Here is a 22,225-nt window from a genome sequence, read left to right on the forward strand (position 1 = left end):
GCTGTGTATCAGGCCACTCATCTTAGTTGTTGAGAATGAGCACAGAAGGAAAGACTGGTTTCACTCTTGAGCAAGCTCACGGTGCTGTCTTGGAGAAGGGCACATACACCATTGCAGAGCACAAAAATCAACTTTCTTCAAAATGTATACAAAATGATGGTAGCACGGGGGAGAAATGATAACACAGACTATCGTGGGATCACAAAGCCATCAAATAAATGACACTAGTTGGCTCTTGAAGTATAAATAGATGCTTAGTAAACAAGTGCCTCTATTCCATACCTGGTGGGGATGCTTCCATTTTAGAACAATGCATTGATTTTTTATTATTTTGTGGTGATTTACTTCCCAATCCAGTTAAGGCTTGTCCTCCCTAAATGGATTTTTTCATGCTTTATCTTTATAAGTCTCTGTCCTAGGTTTTGGACATATACTGTTTAGAGACAAAAGAGAAAAATTTATCTTTCTTTAGATGATACGTTCCAAACAGCATAAAACTGACTAAGGAGGACAAAATGGTTCTTATAGTAACCAGGTTAAATGAAAGGATGAACATGACTTTGTTGCACATAGTCATATAAATAAATGAAAAAAGGACTGAAGAGGAAAAATATGTAGGTTTTAGAAGAAGGTATGGCAATATAACAATGCTTGGATATACCATGACCTAGATAAAGAAAGTGTGGTAAGAGGGAACAGAACAACAACAAATATATATATATATATATATAATGGAAATATAGAAATACAGAAATATAGAAAATGTATGATCTTAAACTAATGAGGGTTTAGGAGTATAGAGGAGCTATGAGAAGATACAAATAATAATTTTTAACCACCAGTAAAGCATGTATAAAACAATTCTTCTAAATCAGTTGAAACAAAAGGCAAAGCTGTAACAAACCCTGGTATCATCTGCTGTTTCAGTTTTCTTATAATACAATGAATGCAAATATCCATGAGTGGCAGAGACCCTTGAAAACTGAATATTACTTCCTTAAAGCTAGATATAAGAAAAAACTGTGAAGATCTTTATTTTGATGAAACTGTGGTTATTATATTTACATAACAGCAGCTTTGTATGAAACTTACCCTGTTTTTCAGCTGTGTGCAGCCCAGTCAAAGACAAACATTCCTGCCTCTTCTAGTATTTTTCTCATTTGCATCAATCATGCCCACCAAGAGAGCCAGTGAGTGCTGGCAGAGGCCATATGGAGTGTCAGTTAACCAGTCAAGTCACCAGATTGAAGTTAAACTGTGTACTTCCTAATCCCTAGAGAGTTTCTTTCTCATATCTGGCAGGCCTCTGGATGATAAATGTCTCATACATCGTGGCCATATAGCAAGGATTAAAGGGGACTTGCAGAAAGACCAGCATGGCAGCAATCACTAGAAAAGATGAGCCAGGACATTTAATATTCCAAGTGGAATATTGATGTATTCATATTTTTTTTTTACAAGGAGGAAAAGACCGTTAAAAATGAAGTGTGAACACATGGGATTCAGCCTTAAGTTCCACTTTCCTTGCTATATGGCTTTGGGAAAATCACTTGCTTTTTCAGAAGAGTTTGCTTTCCTCACCTCTGATCAGGTATAACAAGGCATATTTTTGAAACACCATTTTTTTTCAGCCATTTTGCTGTGACACAGGATACCTCTATAATGACATCACTATATGTTTTTTTGAGTATAAAACGAAAAGGATGAAAACTTAGCTTGAGTGATTAGATGTTGTATTAGTCAGCTTTTCATCATTGTGACAAAATACCTGAGGCAGATAATTTAAAAGGAAAGAAAATTTATTTTGGCTCATGGTTTCAGAGGTTTTTGTTAGTGGTTACTGACTCCATTGTTTCTGGGTCTGTGGTGAGGCACAGCATCATGGTGGAAGGGCATAGTGGAACAAAGCTGATAATCTCATCTCATGGTGACCAGGAGGTTGAGAGAGAGAGAAAGAGAGAGAGAGGGAGAGAGAGAGAGAGAGAGAGAGAGAGAGGCAGAGAGAGGCAGGGGAGAGGGAACATGAGTGTGATAGGAAGGGTCTGGGATGAATTATACCTTTCCAGGTCGTTTCCCCACTGACCTTCTCCCTCCATTCATCAGTGGATTAATACATTGATGAGGTTAGCACCCTCGTGATTCCATCATCTCTCCATAGTGCTACCATCTGGAGACCAAGTTTCAACACGTGAGCCTTTTGAGGAGACAACTTCGTGTCCAAGCATAGCAGATGTGTAGGCAATTGCTTTGAATTTGCCACAAGATGAAGTCAGTATTTTGGATGTGGTATAGATGTCAAATAGATGTAAAATGCTTATGTGAATACTAGACCGAGATCACAAACCAATAATATAAACTTCCATGTAGCACTGTTTGATTTACTTGATTTATCAACATATCAGTTATGCACAGAATGTTATGCGTGCAAATGATTTCCCTTGTGTGTTTGAAGAAGGGAAAGATTGAGAACCGCTATTCTACAGAATTTAGACAGTTTAATGTAAAACTATGAAAAAAACTTTGTAAAGCACTTTACATTGTAAAGTGCATATCTTTATATAATTTTATCAGTTCCCAGAGTCACTGACATATTTCTCAGAAGAAAGAGTAGAAAATTTTAAAATGAATTCTGTTCTAAATAAAATAATATTTATCACAACAGTTTTCTGTAATGTGACAACTCTGCTTTACATACTATTAATGTATTATATCTAACTTTCTGGAAGTTTTACTCACAACCCTTAAGTTTGATAATTTAAAATACCTACATGTTTTAGTCACTGGAACAGTCACCTGCAAAGTCACTTCAAGTCAAATAAATGAGAGACTTTATGTTTGCTTAGCAGTTTGAGAGTACTCTAAAAATACTTTTGATCACTGTCTAGATTTGATTCCTTTCTAAATTACTTTTGAAAATATTTTATTTATTTCTGACTGTAAAATTTCCTGGAAACATTTTTTGAGAATACTTATGAAAACTAGGCTATTCTAATGATCAGCCAGGAAAAGAAGGCAGGCAATTAGTGAGACAACCTTGACTGCTTGCAAAATCATTTTGCTGAGGTTGAAATTCCACCTGAAGAAATCCTTAAAAATATGCAGAGTTTGAGAATGCTTTATTCCTCTTCCTAAAAGAGAATATAATAAAGAAATTCTGGAATGAAGGTGTGAGAAAAGCAGGCTTTTACCTTTGACATTGAGAATTCTGTTAGTCCTGACTAGAGCTTTCCTCTTTTGTTACCAGTGGAAAATGGGAGAGAGAAATGGAGACTGTTCTTTGATTAGCCAGAGAACGTTACTTTTAGGGAAAGTACTAGCTGCATTGTGGGCTGCATCCAAAGGTACTGAGGCTAAGCTGGCATGGAGTTCCTGAGACCAAGGTCATAACCAAATTCCAACAAAGCAGTTTTGTCTCAGAAATTCAGTCCCAGTCTGTAAGAGATTAAATGTGTAATAACAAATCATTTGTTAGTGTTTCTGTTTTTTTGGTCTAGTATTCACATACATTTTTTTTGTATTACCTCTCTCTATATTTTTCTTTTTGGTGGTACTGGGGCTGGAACTCAGGACCTCAGGTTGCTAGACAGATGCTCTACCACTTGAGCCACAATCCCAGCCCTGCATTACCTATAAAACATTGATTTTACACTGTGACAAAGATGATAAGTCAGCAATGATACTAGTTTATAATAGATATCTTTTTTAAAACTTGCAAATATATAACTTTTGAAAAAATTGTTCAGAGCAGTTTCAAAATAAAAATTACCTCTAAAAGCCAAGAAAGTAATTGGTTACATTCACAACTTGTTTGAATCCGATGATTTTGAGGTCACATGGTACAGCCTTCACTTGAAGCTTCATCCTCTTCTTTCTTTTACGTGTTTATAAGTCTTTTAATGTTAGTACTATACACCTAAATACCTAATAATAATCCAGGTTAAGAATGGTAATATTTCCTTTAATAGTGAGAACAGAGAAAAAAATTATTCTGGTCAAATGATGGGTTTGTTTTTATATTAAATCAAGAACAAACCAAACTCTGAATCCTGGGTCTAGTTGAGCTGTAACTAGCATAAATTTTAAATTGTGGTAACTGGACTCACCTCAGCAGTAGGGCAAGGGAAGAAGACCATGGAACACACTGCTGTCAACGCAGCTCTATTTGATAATGTTTAGAATTGTGACTACTTCAAAACCCTTGCCTTTTCTGCTTTGATTGTTGCAGTGCGATGGGACAGATCTCACCCCAAAGATTCAGGAACTGAAGTTCCAGTGTATAGTATTTTTAAATATACCCAGGTAAGCTCTGTTCAGACTGTTTACTTGGTCTGGTGTGAACTCTGACTTGAGGGCATCTGCTCTTGTAACAGAAATGTTTCAGGTATAATCAATGAAAATCAGTTACTTGAATGTCTTGTTAGGGGTTTCCAGGTCTGGCAATTTTATTCTCCTACTTGGTTTATTTAGTGCTCCCTGTGGTAGGTGAAACTTGTGTGTGATGTGACATTCATGGTCTAGACTCACCCCACCTTGAGAAATCCAGGCGCCCCTCTTAATTGGAACATTTCCATTTAATTCTCAGTAACTGCCCCACCCCCCTCACCACCACCTCTCAGGATGATAGATGAGAATAAATGCCTGTTCTTGATTTCCCAAAAGCTGTTAGGAAAACTTCCAGCCTGATGTGAGTATGGGTTTCATTGCCAGATGATTGCTTTAAAGAAAAAAAACCCAAAAAACCAGGATCAATTAGAGAAGCATTTTCTAACAGGATGTCGGCTCTCTTTGGTACCCCAGGAGAAAGTAATACTTAAGATTAATTAGTCTCAAAATAAGCACATTACCTCAGTGGCATAAAATTAGATTCTGGATCCCAACCCAAGATTTTAGAAGGGATGGATCTATAACCCTTTGTTTCTTGCCCACTAAACAACCCAGATGCAAAATCTGCAAATAAGCTCTACTTAGACTGGATTTAATGAAAATGAGAGTTTTATGTAAATTTATGTCTAGGAAACGTAACCCAGTCTCCTAATTATTCCTGGCAGTGCCCATTATAGTCAGTGACAATCTTATTCCAGAGGTAGTTTCGGCTTAGTTTGAGTAGAAGGCCTAGATTCTCAGGAAACATTGGCTATTAGCACTTACTATCTTTCTTTTTCTTTTCTCTCTCCTCCTTTTTGTTTTCTCCTTCCTCTACTTTTCTAATTTTCTTTATTCTCTTTCTTATTCCCTACCTTTTTTTTTTTTTGAAATAAGATCTCGCTCTGTAACTTGCAGTCTTCCTGCCTAAGCTTCTCTAGTGCATGTGCCACTACACCTGGCAAATTTCACTCCATATCATTTTGCATCCTCCTCAGTCCTTTCTTCTTTGTTTATCTTTTCATTTTCATGTGGCCACTTCTTGTCTTAATTATCTATACAGTTGTAAATGCTATCTATCCTCGTTTCTTGTCTCTTTTATACTAGCATGAATATGTCTTCCTTTAAGCCTGAATTCTGAAACTAGCAAAAGATAATTTATAGCATATCACAGGAAACAGACATGTGAATCCCAAAGTGAGAAAGGTTGATAAATAATGAATTAAGGGTAAGTTGGGTGCCACTGGATGCTTTTGTTACAAAATTATGGTTCATTTTCATAATTGATATTTTAGAGATAAGTCTGTTTGCTTTCTTATTGAAAGTTGTACAGCAAGAACATAAAACTCTTATTATATTTAATAAGTATTGAAATTTAGTTTTAAGCTGATATTTAAAAACAGAAAGCCCATACATAATCACAGGGTATCAAGTCATATTTTGATGCATGTATGCATTTGTCTTGCTGTAAATTAATCCCTAGTGATAGTCATGAGAAGGATGCAGCATCTGTAATTCTGTTTTTGACCTTGTCTTGCAGATATTGTGCTGGCACAATGCCTTGGGGAAACCCAGGGGATCACCATGACTTTGAACCTCAGCGTCATGATGATGGCTATATTGAAGTCATCGGATTCACCATGGCTTCTTTGGTGAGCAATACAACTACTTTATTGAAATACCATGTATTTACATCACAATTAGATTTTATCTGATTTACAGGATTTTGTTATAATTGTCTCTCCTGCTTTATCAATTTAATAAGCTGTATATGGTCTAGAGTCCTTAGAAATTCCATGAAGAGTCATTACATTACTCTGAAAATGGATGCCCATATGTTTGAACTTCAAATTTAAATGAGTTTTAATACTTTTCTTGATTAACTTACTACAAGAATAAAATGTTTTTATTCTAATATGAAGTATCATGCCTTAGAAATATCACAGCATTGACATAAAACCTGTAGCATTTGATACATTTTTGGTTTACTGAGGACTTGAATATTTAAGTAAGAAAAGAAACTGGATATTTGCATTCAACATTATCTTGGTGAGATGGACACACCCATTGTCACAGAATGCTTGGATAATAGAAACACGTCATTATTATGAGCTAAATGAATATTCAGTTTCTTCAGGATTGAGATCACCTTGTATTTTAATACTTGCTTATATTTATGTTTTCTTATACTAAAAAAGTAAATTTTAGTATATTTTGAAACAAGTTTTAACCATACATTCCCAACTATTAAATGAGGAAGAAATTGGTTAAAATTATGCTTATTTTATTTTGTGTAAATCAAGCTACACTATCAGTTATAAAGCAAATCACAAGGAAGCCTTTACTTGTAACTTTTGATTAACACTTGGTTTGTGTTATACCTTATGCATGAAAAGCAAGAAGGTCTCATTTGGCTAATCTTGTGAATTATAAATGACTGTTACTCATTCTCTCAAATTATTGAAGTTTAACTGAATACCCTATCATAATTATGGTGATGTCCCTTGTTAAATTTGCCATCCCTAGAATGAATGGTTGTGATTGTGCAAAAGATTGGGCTTGACCCAATCTTTTTGGGGTTGTAGCTCTACATCACTCTTTATCTAATAGCAGAGAAGTACTTTTTATGCTAATAGGGAAGAAATAGCAAAGAAAATAGGATTAAGTTCAAAAAGGATGCATGCATGGAAGAATTATTGGAAGTTACAAGTCTTTGTTGGTATATAATGGAGAATCCCCCAAACTGTCTAATGTCTTTTCTACATTCATCTATTCATTGGCCATTTAATAATTAATATGTGCCGGAGTCTCATCAATTTGGCACTGTGGCAGCAGGCCATCAGGACTTGTGTGAATGTTCATAATCCCTTGGGTAGGCCTGGGAGGCCAAGGGAAATATTGGACACTTCTCCACTGCTCTTACGATCAAAATCTGAATCCTTACTTGCCCTATAAAGTTAAGGTTCTCACTGGTTTTCCAGCCTTTCCCACTTCCATCTTCGCTTTTTAGCTAAGCAGCCTGCCAGTCAAGCATACCTTTGAATATCCCTTTGTTCTTTTGTGTCCCCAAACCATTGTACATGCTGCTTTTTAAAAAAATGTCCTTCAACTGCTCATCTTCAATGACTTCTGTCTATATATGTGTCAGGTTCTTTGTACAGTTTTCTTTGGTTTGGGTGGGTTTCTTTTTATAATTGGATAATTAGTATCTGAATAGGAGTGATGGAGCAGATAGAAACTGAGTAATTAGAGAATTGTTTAATGAGGGATTCTTTACCCATGGTGCCTGGGTTTCTGAGAGAAAACAATTTCTGAACCCAAGATGCAAAGGTAAAGAAGTGGTTACCGCTAACACAGAATATACCTACATAGCTACCAATCCATGCTAACCAGGCAGGGAAAGGGCACTAATATAAATACAGTCTCCTTGCCCTGCAGACCTTCTGCTAGTGACTGGCCTCTGGAGAAGCCTAGCCAGGAGCCAAAGGATAAGGGAGCCATGGATACAATCCAAATGGGTCAGGCTACAGGGCAGAAAGGAGGGCAAGGAGAGCTGGAAGAGGAGCTGGGAGTGGCCAGTGCATTGCCCTGCAGTGTATTGCCAGCCAGGGCCAATCAGGGAGCCTGATGCCCCAGTTGTCAATTCATGACTTGTGACTGACTGAACAACTTTTGCTTGGAGAGGTATAGGATTTGGTAGTCTGGAAAAAGGATAATTTACAAACATTTGCAATTGTGAGAAACCATCTTTGGTGCAAGCTGTAAGTAGTTTATGTAGTGTAATGTTGGTGAAAATGATAGTGGTAGAAGATGGTGCTGAAGAGTGGACAAGGGCTGAATCATAGGGTGTGCTTTAGAGTTGATCTAAGAGGTTTTGTCTCATTCGGTGTCATGAGGAGTTGCTAGATGTTTCTTTTAAATAAATGTTTTTAATGGGAAGACTCTAATATTAAAATAGACAAAATAATGAACTCCTAAGTATCATGTCTGAGCTTTTATAATTATCAACTCGGATGATCTTATATTTGTCCCTACCTCTGGCTCTTTCCTTTTTGAACTAAATCCCAGATATTACTATTTTACCATAAGTATCATTGGATGTGCTTTTTTCTTAAAAGAAAGTTCTTTTATAAAGAAAATTGTAGCAATATTATCTTTTAAAAATCACATCCAGTTCTTTCTATCTACTCAGTGCTCTAATTTCCAGTTGTCTTATAAATGTTACTTGTTTTCTTATGCTCTTGTTTGTTTGAATCAGGATCCAAAAATAAAGTTCACGCCTTGTGATTGGTTGGTAAGACTCTTAAGTCTCTATAGGATCCCTTACAACTCTTGTTTTTCCCTAGTTGTTTATTGATAAAGCCAGGTTATTTGTTTGGTAAGGTTTCCGAGTCTGAATTTCACTGATGTCATCTTGAAGGTATCATTTAACATGCTTTTCTCTTTTTTCCAGTTCTTGTAAGTTGATTGCTGGATCTAGATACACTTCTTTGTAAATTGTTACAGGTTATAAGCATATCTAATTAAAAAACCTAAAGTCTGAAACTTTTTGAGTGCTGACACCAAAACTTTAGATTTCAGAATATTTTAGAGTTTGGATTTTCAGTTAAGGGATGCTCAACTGGTGAAGTCTATGTAAATATTCCAAAATCAAAAAGAAAAACAAAACAAAACAACAAAACCTTCTGAAATCTGAAACATTTCTCATCCCAAAAATTTTGGATAAGGGATACTCAGTTCGATGTACAAACACCATACATATTTTCCCCAAATCTGTTTTGTAGATAGTGTTTTCTTCTTCCAAAAGGGGATGCATAAAATGTAGTTGTCTCTTTTTTTAATGTTAGGAATTACTGATGGTCATTTTCTGGTTCCAGAAATGATTGGACATTACAAAATATTGATAGTTTGGTTCGGTCCTTTATCCATCAATTGGAATATTTCTCTTCACCTGTTATTTTAGTTATACTCTTGGTGTAGGAAAGGCATGGTGAATGATTCTCTTTTTTAAAAAACATTTTCAAGATAATGAGTTGGTTCACTACCATCTTCCAACAGTGACTGGTTTTAAAATGGCCTTGAATTTATGGTGATGTAGCCTATCAAAGATTTAAGGGTATGTGTCTTGCTCTCATGTATGGTTAGCTTGTGAATGCTTTGATGAATCAAGTACAGTGGAAACTATGCCGTGAAATTACTGAGGCTGGGTCATAAAAGTTCATGCAGTATATGGGAAATTCGGGCAACCAAATGTCTCTGCTTTCATTTATGTAGTATGAGGTGTAAGTACTTATTGAATCCATAAATACTAAATCTATAAATAGCATGTTGTTGGATCAAAGGGTTAAGAAATGAGACAAAGACCCTGACCTTGGGGTGCTCACAGCTCAGTATTGTGGGAGGAGACCAAAAAGTAAAGACTCAATCACAGGCTGATGTAATAAATTCTAGGAGAAAGGCATGTGTGTTCTTACAAAGGAAGAGCTGAAAGCAAAAGTGTTTATAAAATGGGATTGTCAGCAAAGATTTCAGGGGAGGAAGGAGGCTGGAGGAGTGGAGTGGTAATGTGGCCATTCCCAATAGAGGAGCTTGCCTGAGAACCTGAATCCTAGGAGAGAAATGAACAGTACATTTTGCGGATAAACACACAGACATGGGAAAGACAGGGCAGACACAGAGCCCTTTAAACTTTTGATGGGGAGGCTGCAAGACATGTGTGAGTCAAGATCACACTTGGGCTTTGGAAAGATTGCCTTGATGTGTCAGTATAGGAGGTGACCATAACTCTATTCCTGAAGGCTGATGGATAAATCATTATGTTGGTACCAGTGTCCAGCTGAAGAAATGTGGTGACCTGGAAGTCTAAAGCAAGAAAGTAGCAATGAGAATTGAAAGAATTGGTGAGGTCAGGGGAGTGATTTGAACACAGTGACTCATTGTAAAGGGTGAAGGAGGAGTAGGGGGATCAATGAATCCTGGCAAGCTAGCTTAGGCAAGTAGGTAAAGGCTGAACACATTAAATAAGATAGAGAATGTAAAAGAGAATGTTCCAAAAGAAATGAACTCTTTAATGTATTTTAAATTTGAAATCCCTGTGAGAATTCAATTAAAAGTAGAAATGGGCAATCTGAAATCCATGTTTGAGCTCAGGAGGTCTCTTCTAGGTTGGATAGATGTTTTGGGGGATCTGTCAAATCCTTCTCTCTTCCATCCTATCATTAGTGGGAGAAATAGAGAAATAGTAGTTGGTGAAAAGGAAATGGAATATGAAAATTAGGCCAATCATATTTTTCTTTTTACATGATATGAATAATGAAAATCATGCACATGAACTAGCATTGAGTGTCAGGTAGACTCTCCAATTCTAGTGAATCTAGATTGCTTCCAAGATAGAAAGTCCTGTCTCAGAATAACAGGGTTCAATGTAGGTTTAGCTGTATGGTTTTGAACATTCTGTACTTTCTAAATAATACTGGTATATACCTCCCTATTTTCATATTCATCTAACCTTATTACTCACATAGTAGTACAACATCATACTTTCTTCATTTAGAATGAAAGCCTCTTATGTTTAGTCTTTCAACTTCTTGAAACTATTGTATTTCAAGCATCCGTTTAAGATGATTATCTAAACAGAAGAGTGTAGTTATTTGAGTGCATGTGTATTTTTTTGTGTTTAAAATAGCTGCCATGTAATTAAAAAACACTACAAGTAGATCAAGTCTTTAGCAACAGATTATTTTTCTTAGAAATTGACATGCCTGAAGTAATTAAAGGCAATACCCTTTTAAGGTCAAGAAATCAACTAACATTTTTGAACATTGCTTGTAATTTAAGCAAAATCCAAGTAACAGGAAATTCAGAGAGGCTCTTGGAGAGAAATTTTAAATAGAATTATTGGAACAGGAATAAAGACTATTTTTTAGACTCTTTATCTTGTAATTGCAAACTTCAAAGCAGAAGACTTCAATTCATTATATTGGTTGAAAAGCATTCCTTCTAATTAACATGATTCTTCACTGGGAGCTGGGTATCCTGATTACCTTTTTAGATTTTACACAGGCCATAATCAGGTATTGTAATTTGTATTTATTTTGCCCATGATTTTCAGCCATTATGGTTGTGAAGGTCCTTTCATGTTGAGTCTATTTTGAAGTAATTTAAAACTTTTCAAGGCAGTTCAAAGCATTATTCAGATTGAGGAAGTGGAAGCCTAATTTGCTATTCAGTATGAAACCCAAGGATTCCAGTCTCTTAAACTTTTGAGAAAGCACATTCATCTTTTTTGTTAATTGAAATTAAAGTGTGTAAGTTCTTTTATATTTATGAATTAGGAAAGCAAAAGGCTATTCAGGGAGAAAAATACTACATAAAGAAATTAATTCCTGGGGTTGAAGTTTCATACTTTCCATATAATATGATCTTTTATGCTTTATAGATAAAAGTATGCTGTTTGCTTATTTTGATAATACACATAAATATAAGAATGAAAGTAAAAAAATATCAGGTATAATCATATGAGTTATAACTGTTTCTATTCAGATATATTTCCTTATTTTTAATGTTTTAAGATGTACATGAATAATATTATCATAAGTAAAACCTGTATTAGATACAGTTACCTACTCTTTCATTGTATTAACATATCTCAATTTCTATAATTATTCCTTTATGAAACTTTTAGGTTTAAATGTTTGGTGTTAAAAATATTCTGTAATAAAGGTAACTGTTTGTAAATCTCTGTGTACATTTAAAAGTATTTTCTATGACAAATCTGAGAGAGCAGTTACTGATTCAGAAACAAATATTTTAAAGCCTCTTAAAAATTACAAAACCATTTACAGATTTTATATTGCTTACTTACCCAACAGCAATGTACAGAGTACCTGGATAAGAAATAATTTAAATTTAAAACCCCACAGGTACTGAAAATGTATTAATGGACAGAGACATAAATACATAAAGGAACAAATAGTTAAGTCTTGCTAAACAACAAAAATGAGAATAAAGACAAAGCTATTTTTATTGTTACCTTTTACATCTTTAAAAATAATCTATGTGTGTGTGTTTTGCACATTAATGCACCATTCACATTTTATTGTTGAGCTAGTTAAAAGAGAAATAGTCTGGGTACAAGTCTTTGACAGATTCATTTATTACAAATGTAATCTTTCAGTTTGTGTTTTTTGCATGTGTGTTCCTAATGTTTCTTTCGATGAGCATACATTTTAAGCATTTTAATCTTAATTTGTTTTACAGATACTTGTATAATTCTTAGGAAATCTTTGATTACTCCAAAACTGATTGGGAAGGCATTCTCTTATATTTTCCTCTTGAGGATTTATAGTTTTAGTTTTTATGTATAAGTGATTTAGCTCAAGTTAATCTTTGTGCCTTTGTATAAGGTAGCTATTCATTCATTTAAAAAATCACTTATCCAGTTTTCTCTGCAGCAGTATTTGTTGAGTAAACTTCCCTTTTCTGCATGATTAAGTTGGTGTCTTTGCCCTTGGACTGGGTATGGATCTTTTTCTGACTTCTGTTGTCTTCCATTGGTTTGTTTATTTATATGCAAATACCACACTGTCCTGATTACCATAGCTTTATGTTAAGTCTTCAATCTGGTATTTCCTTTGTTTTCCTCAGAGTGTTGTGGTTATTTTAGGTCATCTGCATTTTCCTATTAATTTTACAATCTGTTTATTAATGTCTAGTGCAACACTGTTGGAATTTTAATTGGGAGTATATTGAATTTTTAGATAAATTTGGGTGGAGTTGAATATTCCATTCTGTGAGCATTGCCTATTTCTCCTTTTATTCAAGTTTCATTTAGTTTCTCTGAACAAAATTTTGTAGTGTCAGTGCAGTTTTCAGCTTCTTACATGCTCTATGTTAAATCCATTCCTAAATGTTTTATGCTTTTGATGCTAATTTAAATAATATTTATAATTTTCAATTTAATTATTATTACAGCTTATAGAAATAGTTGATGTGTGTGTTTTATAACTTTCCTATGTTCACCTTCATTGTGGTAGTTTTTGTAGATTCCTTAAGCTTTCCTTCATATATAATCATGTTATTTGCAGGTAAAGACAGTTTTCCTGGTTTCCTTATGTACCTTTTATTTATTTTTCTTGCCTTATTCAGCTGGCCGGTAAATTTTGTAAGATGTTGAATAAAAGTGGTTAGAATGAACATGTTGCCTTGGTCTGACCATAAGGGCGGCATTCTGTATTTCCTCATGAAGTATGAGGAGCACTTGGCATTTGTTTTCATTAGTGTTCACCATTTCCCTAAGAAATTTCCATTCTATCCCTGGTTTCCTGAGACCTCTTGATCACAAGTGAGAGGTGTCTTTTATCAAATGCTTTTTTAGAATCTGTGGAAGCAACATATAATTTTCTCCTTTATTTTGTTTAAAACATGGGTGAATTCTCTTCATTAAAAAATGTTACACTAATTTTGCATTTCTGGGATGAGCCCTTCTGAGTTGTGATGCATTATTATTTTTGTATTCCTAGGTTCTGTTTGGTAATATTTTGCTAGACATTTTAATAGCTATGATTATGAAATATATTGGTCAATAAATATGTATTCTTATAATATCTTAGTTGGAATTCCCTGTTAAGTTCTGCTCTATTTTCTGAAAGAGTTTATGAAGACTGGTATTATAATTTTTCTTATACATTTTATAGAGTTTCCTAGTGAACCATTTGCCTTTAAGATTTCTTAGAGGTAAGGATAAAGAAAATCTCAGATTTCTTATTTCTTCTTGAGTTAATTGTATTAAGTTTGAAGGGAATTTATCCATTTCACTGAAATTGTTGAGTCCATTAGCGTAAAGTTATTTACAATGCTCTCTTATCCATTTACTGTTTATAGGATTTGTTACCCATCTTTTTCTCATAATTTTGTCTTTCTTCCTTATCTTGCGTTCTTATTTCCATATATCTTACATTTACTTACTACATATAGTACTCACAATTCAACATTAATGTTTTTCTTTAGTCTTTTAAAGAAATTTAAAGATGAAAGAAAATCGAGTCTTTGTCCCCAAATCCATTGTTTCCAGAATGCTTTATTTCTTCCTATCAATCCAACTTTCCATGTGGTATCATTTTGCTTGATTTTGAAGGATTGCCTCTAGCACTTGTTTTAAGGTTGGCTAGAAGCCAATACTTTAAAATTTTATTTTTCTGAAAATGTCTGTGACACTCATTCTTTGAATTATATTTTCACATATATAGAATTCTGAACTGATGAATTTGTTAGCTTGTTTCAGTAATTCAATTATGTTACTTTATTCTCTTACGGCCTCCATATTTTTGATGAAAAGTTAGTTGTCACCTGTATCAGTTTTCTTCTGGATATAATGTGAGATTTTTCTTTTTTGCTGCAGCTGTAAGCAAATTACCACAAACAGTGGCTTAAGACACTATAAATGCGTTACTTTATGTTTTTGAGTTTAGCAGTCTAAGGGGAATTGGTAGAGCCATGATCCTTGTGGAGGTTGTAGGGAGAATCCATTTACTTGTCTTTTCTCACTTCTGCGGAATGACTGCGTCCTTTGGCTTACTGCCCTTACAAATCAAACCTCTGTGTCCTCATGTTGTTATCAGCTCTCACTTTGTCTCTCTTGCCCGCTCTTTCCCTTTGTGATTAGATTGGGCCCACCACCATAATCCAGGATAATCTCCCTCTCTCCTTGTCCTTAGTTTACTCACACCAGAAAATGCCCTTTGGCTGTGTACAGTTTTCATAATCTTTTGGAATTAAAACAGCAGTTATTGGGATATTATGACAGGCAGCATTATTTTGCCTACCGTGCAGTTCTCTTTGTATTTACCCTGTTTAAAATTCATTGATCTTCTTGGACCTGAAGGTTAATTTGTTTTTTCACAAATTTGAGATGTTTTATCTAGGTATTTTCTGCTCCATTATCCTTTTCCTTTCCTTCTTGTATTCAGTTACATGTGTTATAGATTGATTATCATTGTCTCATAAGCCATGGAATAACATAAAACCCTGCTTAACTCTGTTTTGTGGATCAGTAATTTCTATTGATCTGTTTCTATCTTCAATGAACATTTATTTTCCTTCCATGTACAATTTACTCTTAAGTCTACCCTGTGATGGTTTTATCCCTCCCAGTTAGGGAGCACATTTTCTTCTTTCATGTCTAGTCTCATTGATTATGAGCTATGTGAATGACCCATTGAGTGCTGTCTAAATTATCTTTCATTGTTAGTGACTGTACTATTTTACCATTACATTTATTGTCCACTTCTTCCTTTATAAGATACAAAACATGTCTGATATAAGGGGCAAATACGAGTAAGTACTACTAAAAATATCTATAGGATATGTTTCTTCTCAGATTTACACAAATCTATTTTGTCTCATTGCTCTAGGGTATATTGTTGATTTTGTCACTATTCTAACTATCAGAATAATACAGATTTTGGAGGAATGATTGTTTAAGTAACTTTAAAGCATGGAGATGATTTTTTTTTTCAAATTGTACCATTGCATATCAAATTAATGGTGCTGTAATGGCTATGAAATTGAACAGAGGTTTTTTTTTTTCCTGTTATGAACTCAAGTGGGTAGTGACTGGAATCTACTACTATTAAAGAAACATGAGAAAGACATATGTATACAGGTATTTTTAGTGAGAAAGACTGCTTAGGTTTCTGTGGTTCACTTTTTCATAAAAAAGTTTAAGTAAAATTGTTCATTAATTACTAAATCTTTTTTTGTAATGATTGGATGGGTGTTTTTTCAAACAAGGTCCCTTCCTTTTTTTTTTTTTTTTAATCTTTCCTGCTTTATTTTGGGCAATGGCTAGACATTTAATATGGCCAAGGTAAAAAAAGATGATTCTAGATTAGGTGAGTTTGTATTTAAGAGCAGGAAATTGTAGAATTATAGGTACAAACTAGAATCATAAAATGCTATAAATATTTGCTCATATGGACAATAATTGACTAATACAATTACTACTGGGAGTATTTAGATTACCTACAGCATGTAATGCAGCAGAATTTTAAAGCACACCAGGATGTGGATCTTATTTATTGACAAAAATTTTTTTAAAGGGCAATAAATATTAATTATATAACTTCATGGCAATAAAAGTTTGTGTAGGAAAGTATGAATTATTTGATAATGATGCCACTACTAATTATTTATGTGAAATTTCTCATTTTGGTGACTAGCATAGTGTACTAGAAAGAAAAAACCCATGTAAAGTCATTCTGTTGAGGATATTTAATATAGGAGATTAGTTATGGGATATCATGAGAACTGAAAAGAAGACAGCTTTTAGATTAGAAATTCATAGACCATCAGCTGAAGAAAGTCTGTTACTTCTAAGGAGAGAAAGGGATAAAATGGTATTATTAGCCCCAAGGAGCCAGGGCTGCAAGAAAGAGTTGGAAACTTGGAACTGGCCATCTGAGAAGCCTATTGATCAGTTTTGCCATGAGGGTTGTAAGGTGGGAGCTAGAATTATGGAGGAGAGGATCACTCCATGAAAAGTGGAACTGCTGCTGGTGCTACTTGTGTGAATTGCGGCCACAGAGACAGAGGTCACCTGGTGAGAGTGCTTCCCATGGGAAATGGAACCACAGAGTAGAATTAGCCACTAATAAAGACTCTGCTGTAAAAGAGAGAGAGATGGTGTGTTAGCTTTCCATTATATAACATCAGATATAATCATCTTGTAAGAATAGAAGGATAATTTTGACTCACAGTTCTGGAGTTTTCAGTCCATGGTCACTTCCAGATGGCCTGTGGCAAGCAAGCACTTCAGGTGGGATTTTTTCATGGCTGGAAGTGAGGTAAAGAGTAAGAAGAGGGTCTGGGGTTCCAATTAGGCTCCACCTCTTAAAGTTTCTACCAGTTCCCAACAGTGTCATAGGCTGGAGACTAAATCTTTAGCTCATGTGCCTATGGAGGACATTCAAGATACAACTTTTAGAGCCAGGTGTGGTGGCACACATCTGTAATCCCAGCATTCAGGAGGTGGTATATGGGGATTGTAAATTCAGGACCAGCCTGGACTAGATAGATAGATAGATAGATCTCCTATTTTAAAAATCAACCACAAAATATAGCATGTTGGAAAAGTAGTCATTCTGTCCTCTCTCTGAACTTGGTGATTTTAATATACTTCCATTCCTCACTTCTTTGTGTGTGATGTGGGGTACAATACTGATTATATTCTTCTCTAAACAGTGAAAATACTCCCAGTATTATTAGCTAAAGTACCCATCATTTCTTCAATAATTTATAAGTGCCACACCATCATATTCTGTCCCTTCATATATGTGAGTCACTGTGCTCTCTATTTATTTGCATCCATGTTTCCTTTTAGTGTACAAACCCCATGATTTTAATTACTGTATTTAAAAAGTATTGTATGTGTCAGCACTTAATATGGGTAGTGTACTGTCTGCTTCTCTTTTTCTTTCAAACTATCCCCAGTTATCTGTGAACCTTTATTCTCCAAAACTAATGCCGGAATAAATTACACAATTGAAATTGTTAAGATTCTCCAAAGAAACAGAATGATAAGGGTTTGTATGTATATGCGGGGAGTGAGGGGCTAAAGGGGAAAGAGAGAAAGGCAGACAGAGAGAGAGAGAGAGAAAGAAAGAGAGAGAGAAAACATTAGAAATATTAGGTGGGCTGTGGGCTGGTAGGCTAGAGACCCAGGAAGGGGTTGATGTTGAAGCTTGAGTCTAAAGTCAGTCTGCTGGTAGAATTCCCCCTCTTTGGAGAGATCATTCTATTAAAGTCTTCAGCTAATTGGATGAGGCCTGCACCCATTATGGAGCCACATCTGCTCTACTCAAATTGTACTGATTTAAATGTTAATCTCATTTAAAAATACCTTTACTGAAACATCTAGAATAATGTTTGACCAAATAACTGAATAATATCTACCAAGTTGACACATGAAATTAACTATCACAAGTTTCTCTCAAATAGTGCTTCTGTTTAATTTTATTATGTTGAATTTATAAATTATTTTGCAAGAATTAACATCAGTATTGAATTGTCCTTTCCATGAATGTGTCATGGCTTTCTGTTTTTTTAAGTTTTCCCTTGCATTCTTCAATAAAGTTTCAATTTTCTATGTAAAAGTCCCAGGCATTTATTGTTTTGTTAATATGATAAATGATATCTGATATTCTATTTCAATTTAGATATTGCTAGAGTGATGGAAGACACTGATTTTTTTTAACTGTGTAAGGTATCATCTATCTTTCTTATGAGTTTCAGTACTTTACAAATTTTGTGGGGAACTTCTATATCTGGAATGATGTCAGTGTATAAATTAGAAAGTTTGCAAGTTTTTTCTTCTAAATCTTTCTCCTCTAGTATTTCCTTGGCTTATTTTGTTGGTCAAGCCTCCTAAATTATGTTGAAAATTTCTTGGTAGTGATAACTTTGTCTCTGAAAGGCATGCTTCTAATGTCTCCAGGTGTGTTGGTAGATGATTCTCATAAGTTTAAGAAAATACTTTCTATTTAAGATTTTTTAAGAACCTTAAAATTTTCTATGTCTTTTCAGATGATAAATGTGATTTTTCTCATCTAAAATGTTCATTTTGTAAAATAACAGTGATGTAATTTCTGATGTTGATTTACCCTTAATACTCAGTTTTTACAATAACTAATAATAACTAATAATTTAGTTTTTTTGAAGGAGATCACTGGACATGGTTAGCTTTTTTAAAAAAGATTTTTGCATATAGGATTAAAAACAATTTAGGTTAGAATTTTATTGTCTTGTCTGCCTCTTATCTGGCTTTGTTATCTCAGAAAAATAGCATATTTTGTAAAAAATAAAGCATATTAATTAAATTTTGTCTAATTAAAAATTAAGCAGGCTAATTTGTAGAATATCTGGCCTTCTTGGCATTTTTTGAGTAGTTGCAGAAATTTGAGATAAGGGATACCAAATTTGTGTATGCTATTGTAGTATTTTGAGGGGTGCTCTACAGTACTGTGTATGCCTCTTAATATTTAAGGAGATGGAAGATGTTTAAGAATTTTTCAGTTCTACTAAACTCAGAGGAATAAGTTCTTAATGGCAAGTCTTACATTTTTATTTGTCATTAGTGCTGGTCAAGATTGGGGAAAAAAGATAAAATGGTGGTTCCTCTGGTGGATGAAGGATACAGTTTGCTAGGTAAACAGTGGGCTGAAAAAGTACTTGAAGGCAAAAGGGGGCTGTGTTGGAAAGGTTTTGGAGATGAGACAGTGGGTCAAGATCATAGATTAACTTGAATGAATAGTTTAGGTACAGCCAGAAAAACTGTCAGCTGAGTAGTAGAAGATTGGGTAATAAAAATTAAATTCCCAAAAAAGAATTTTAGCAATTCCTCATTCCGTTTTCTTCTACTTTCTTGGCCTTGACTAACGGAATAAAAATGTGTGTGGAGCACAAAGTAATACAACATCAAAGGTGCTCAATAATAAGTTCTTTATGTTTTTAGTTTCATTCTATCTTCTTTCCATTCTTTTTGTTTCTTTGTTGTCCTTTCTCTTTGCACTTGGAGTTAATTTTCTATTCAAATTAATGGAAAATAATTAGAAAACATCAGATAAAAAATATCTGTCATCCACATAAATGGTAAGTTGACTCCATAAGTGTCAGCAGGTTTTCTCCTTCCAACCATAGACATGGCAACAAGCTGGTAAAATGTATATTCTCTTCTTTGTAAGAGTAAAACTTTTAGATTTTGTGCTAAAGTGCTTAACTACTTTAAATAATTTACTTCATTTTAAATTAATTGCAAAACTATATACCAGTATCTTCTAAAGTTAAATATATACCCAATCAAATGCCATAGAAATTGTTTATCTCTATGTACCTAAGAGTGTGTGCCAACGAAGGTATTTGTACACCACAGAGAGAACTGCGCTCTTACATTGTTTGATTTTGATTCTCATAACTGTCTTCCAGAATGTTTTTAGTTGAGTGATGGATATTATCTTGCATTTTGTTTATCTTAAACTGGCTAGAAGAGGTACTGAGTAAAAAAGGAAAAGGCTGCCAATTTTGATAATTAGCTAAGGATGGAGCGTACACTTAAGAATTAGATAAGTACAGTTTAGAAGCTGGAAACGATATGATTTATCCTCTTTATATTCTTTTTATTATACTTATCTTGGTTATTTAATGGTAATATATAATACAAAGGAAAACTTTTATATTAAGCTAGCATGTTTAAGTTTGGATTTAAAATACATAAAGTCAAAGTGGTTGTCAATGGGAATTTATGGTAAAGCTCATCAAAAGCTTTGAATACTTGTAGCGGTGGTTTATCCAGGTTTCTTATTACACTGATGGCTAAGGATTTTCCTATGGTTATCAAAGGCTCTTTGGTTACACACAGTGGACTTGAGGTTTTCAGCTTTCTTAAATAACAATTCACTCCTGGCTCTCCTTCAATTTGTTTTGACAGGCTGCCCTACAAGTCGGGGGCCATGGAGAAAGACTGCACCAGTGTCGAGAAGTGATGCTGCTGACTTACAAGTCCATCCCCATGCAGGTGGATGGGGAGCCCTGTAGGTTGGCACCGGCTATGATTCGGATCTCCTTGAGGAATCAGGCCAACATGGTACAGAAGAGCAAGAGGAGAACCTCCATGCCTTTACTCAATGAGTGAGTCTGCTTCTTGCCTACCTGGGTTAACATGAAGACCTTGGAGAGCAGATAGAAGAGCATGTGCATGGGGACTTCACTGTGTTGGGAAACAGAGAAAAGTCCAGGAAGCTCAGTAGCTCCTTGGTCTCTCTCATGGGTACACATGTATTTTTCTTTATATTTATTATATAGTCACTTGGCCCTTCTTTTAGGAATTTTGGCCAGATATCAGATAGATGATTCTCTTTCATTGACCAGTTTGGTATATATACTGAGGAATAGAAAAAAGATCATTAAGAGTGATTCTGGGGTCATACAATGTGTCCAGACGAAGTGTTCTTTTGGTTTGGGTTTAGGGAGGCCTGTAGTTAGCTTGATATTTTACTCAGGTCCCCTCGGAGAGTTCTGGGGTCTCCATCAGCAAGAGGTTGGCTGAGGTAGTTTGTGGCTCACCTCTATTTCCATTGTGTCCCTTTCTGCCTGTTAGTAATGGCCCCTTTCCTGGTGTTTCCACACTTATGCACTCTGGTGCTTCAACTCAGTTTTGCCCTTCTGGGCAGCATCTTATTGTCCAGACTTAACATGACCCTCTATTTCCACTCTTAAACACCTGGTATTTCTCCTGGGTGCTTTCCTTTTTGGGGGCATTGCAGTAAACTGATTTGAGGCAAGGCAATAATGACTTAGAATGCACATGTATTTTACAATATGTCTTATCTCAACTGGTGATTTAATTGTCTGTTTGGGCTTGGAGAAAGAAAGGGATTTAGGCCATCTTTTTGAGTATCTTCTTGATATCATGTCCAGGTGCCATTTCAGGACTTACCCTTGGTCATTCTATTTCACAGTGAGGGACCCTCAAAGGTACACCTCCTGTTTGTGCCCTGTGATGCACAGTCATATATTTGTACTGAATGGCTGGCTTCCTACTAGTGCCTGTAAAACAATGGCATACTTTGCCACATGCTCATGGAGTCAAAATTAAAATCTGTAGAAGTTACTGGAATAACCAATGACACAGGTGCCATCGTTCCTGTTCCCTCTCTCTCTGATAGCAGATGTAAAGGAATGGTACAAGAGAGTGTTCTCCAAGTGTTTGGGCGTTTGGCATATGCTTGTATGTCTGAGGCTGGGGTGACAGGTCTTCTCCTCCCTGAGTCTGGACTTTTCTGGAACATTACCCTGATTGTTTTTCAGAGCT

General features: G+C 35.0%; 1 protein-coding gene across 8 annotated transcripts in view; it reads left to right on the top strand.

The window, feature by feature from the left end:
• Positions 1 to 22,225, top strand: part of Dgki (diacylglycerol kinase iota) — a 444,865-nt gene that overhangs the window by 265,393 nt on the left and 157,247 nt on the right. For all 8 annotated transcript variants that reach the window (XM_074062275.1, XM_074062281.1, XM_074062290.1 and 5 more), the window contains 3 exons: positions 4,226 to 4,299; positions 5,903 to 6,014; positions 20,843 to 21,042. In XM_074062275.1, the coding sequence (XP_073918376.1) occupies positions 4,226 to 4,299; positions 5,903 to 6,014; positions 20,843 to 21,042 (386 nt within the window). The remainder of the gene's footprint in view (positions 1 to 4,225; positions 4,300 to 5,902; positions 6,015 to 20,842; positions 21,043 to 22,225) is intronic.

The sequence above is a fragment of the Castor canadensis genome, chromosome 2 (genome assembly GCF_047511655.1).
Source record: "Castor canadensis chromosome 2, mCasCan1.hap1v2, whole genome shotgun sequence".
Taxonomy (NCBI): domain Eukaryota; kingdom Metazoa; phylum Chordata; class Mammalia; order Rodentia; family Castoridae; genus Castor; species Castor canadensis.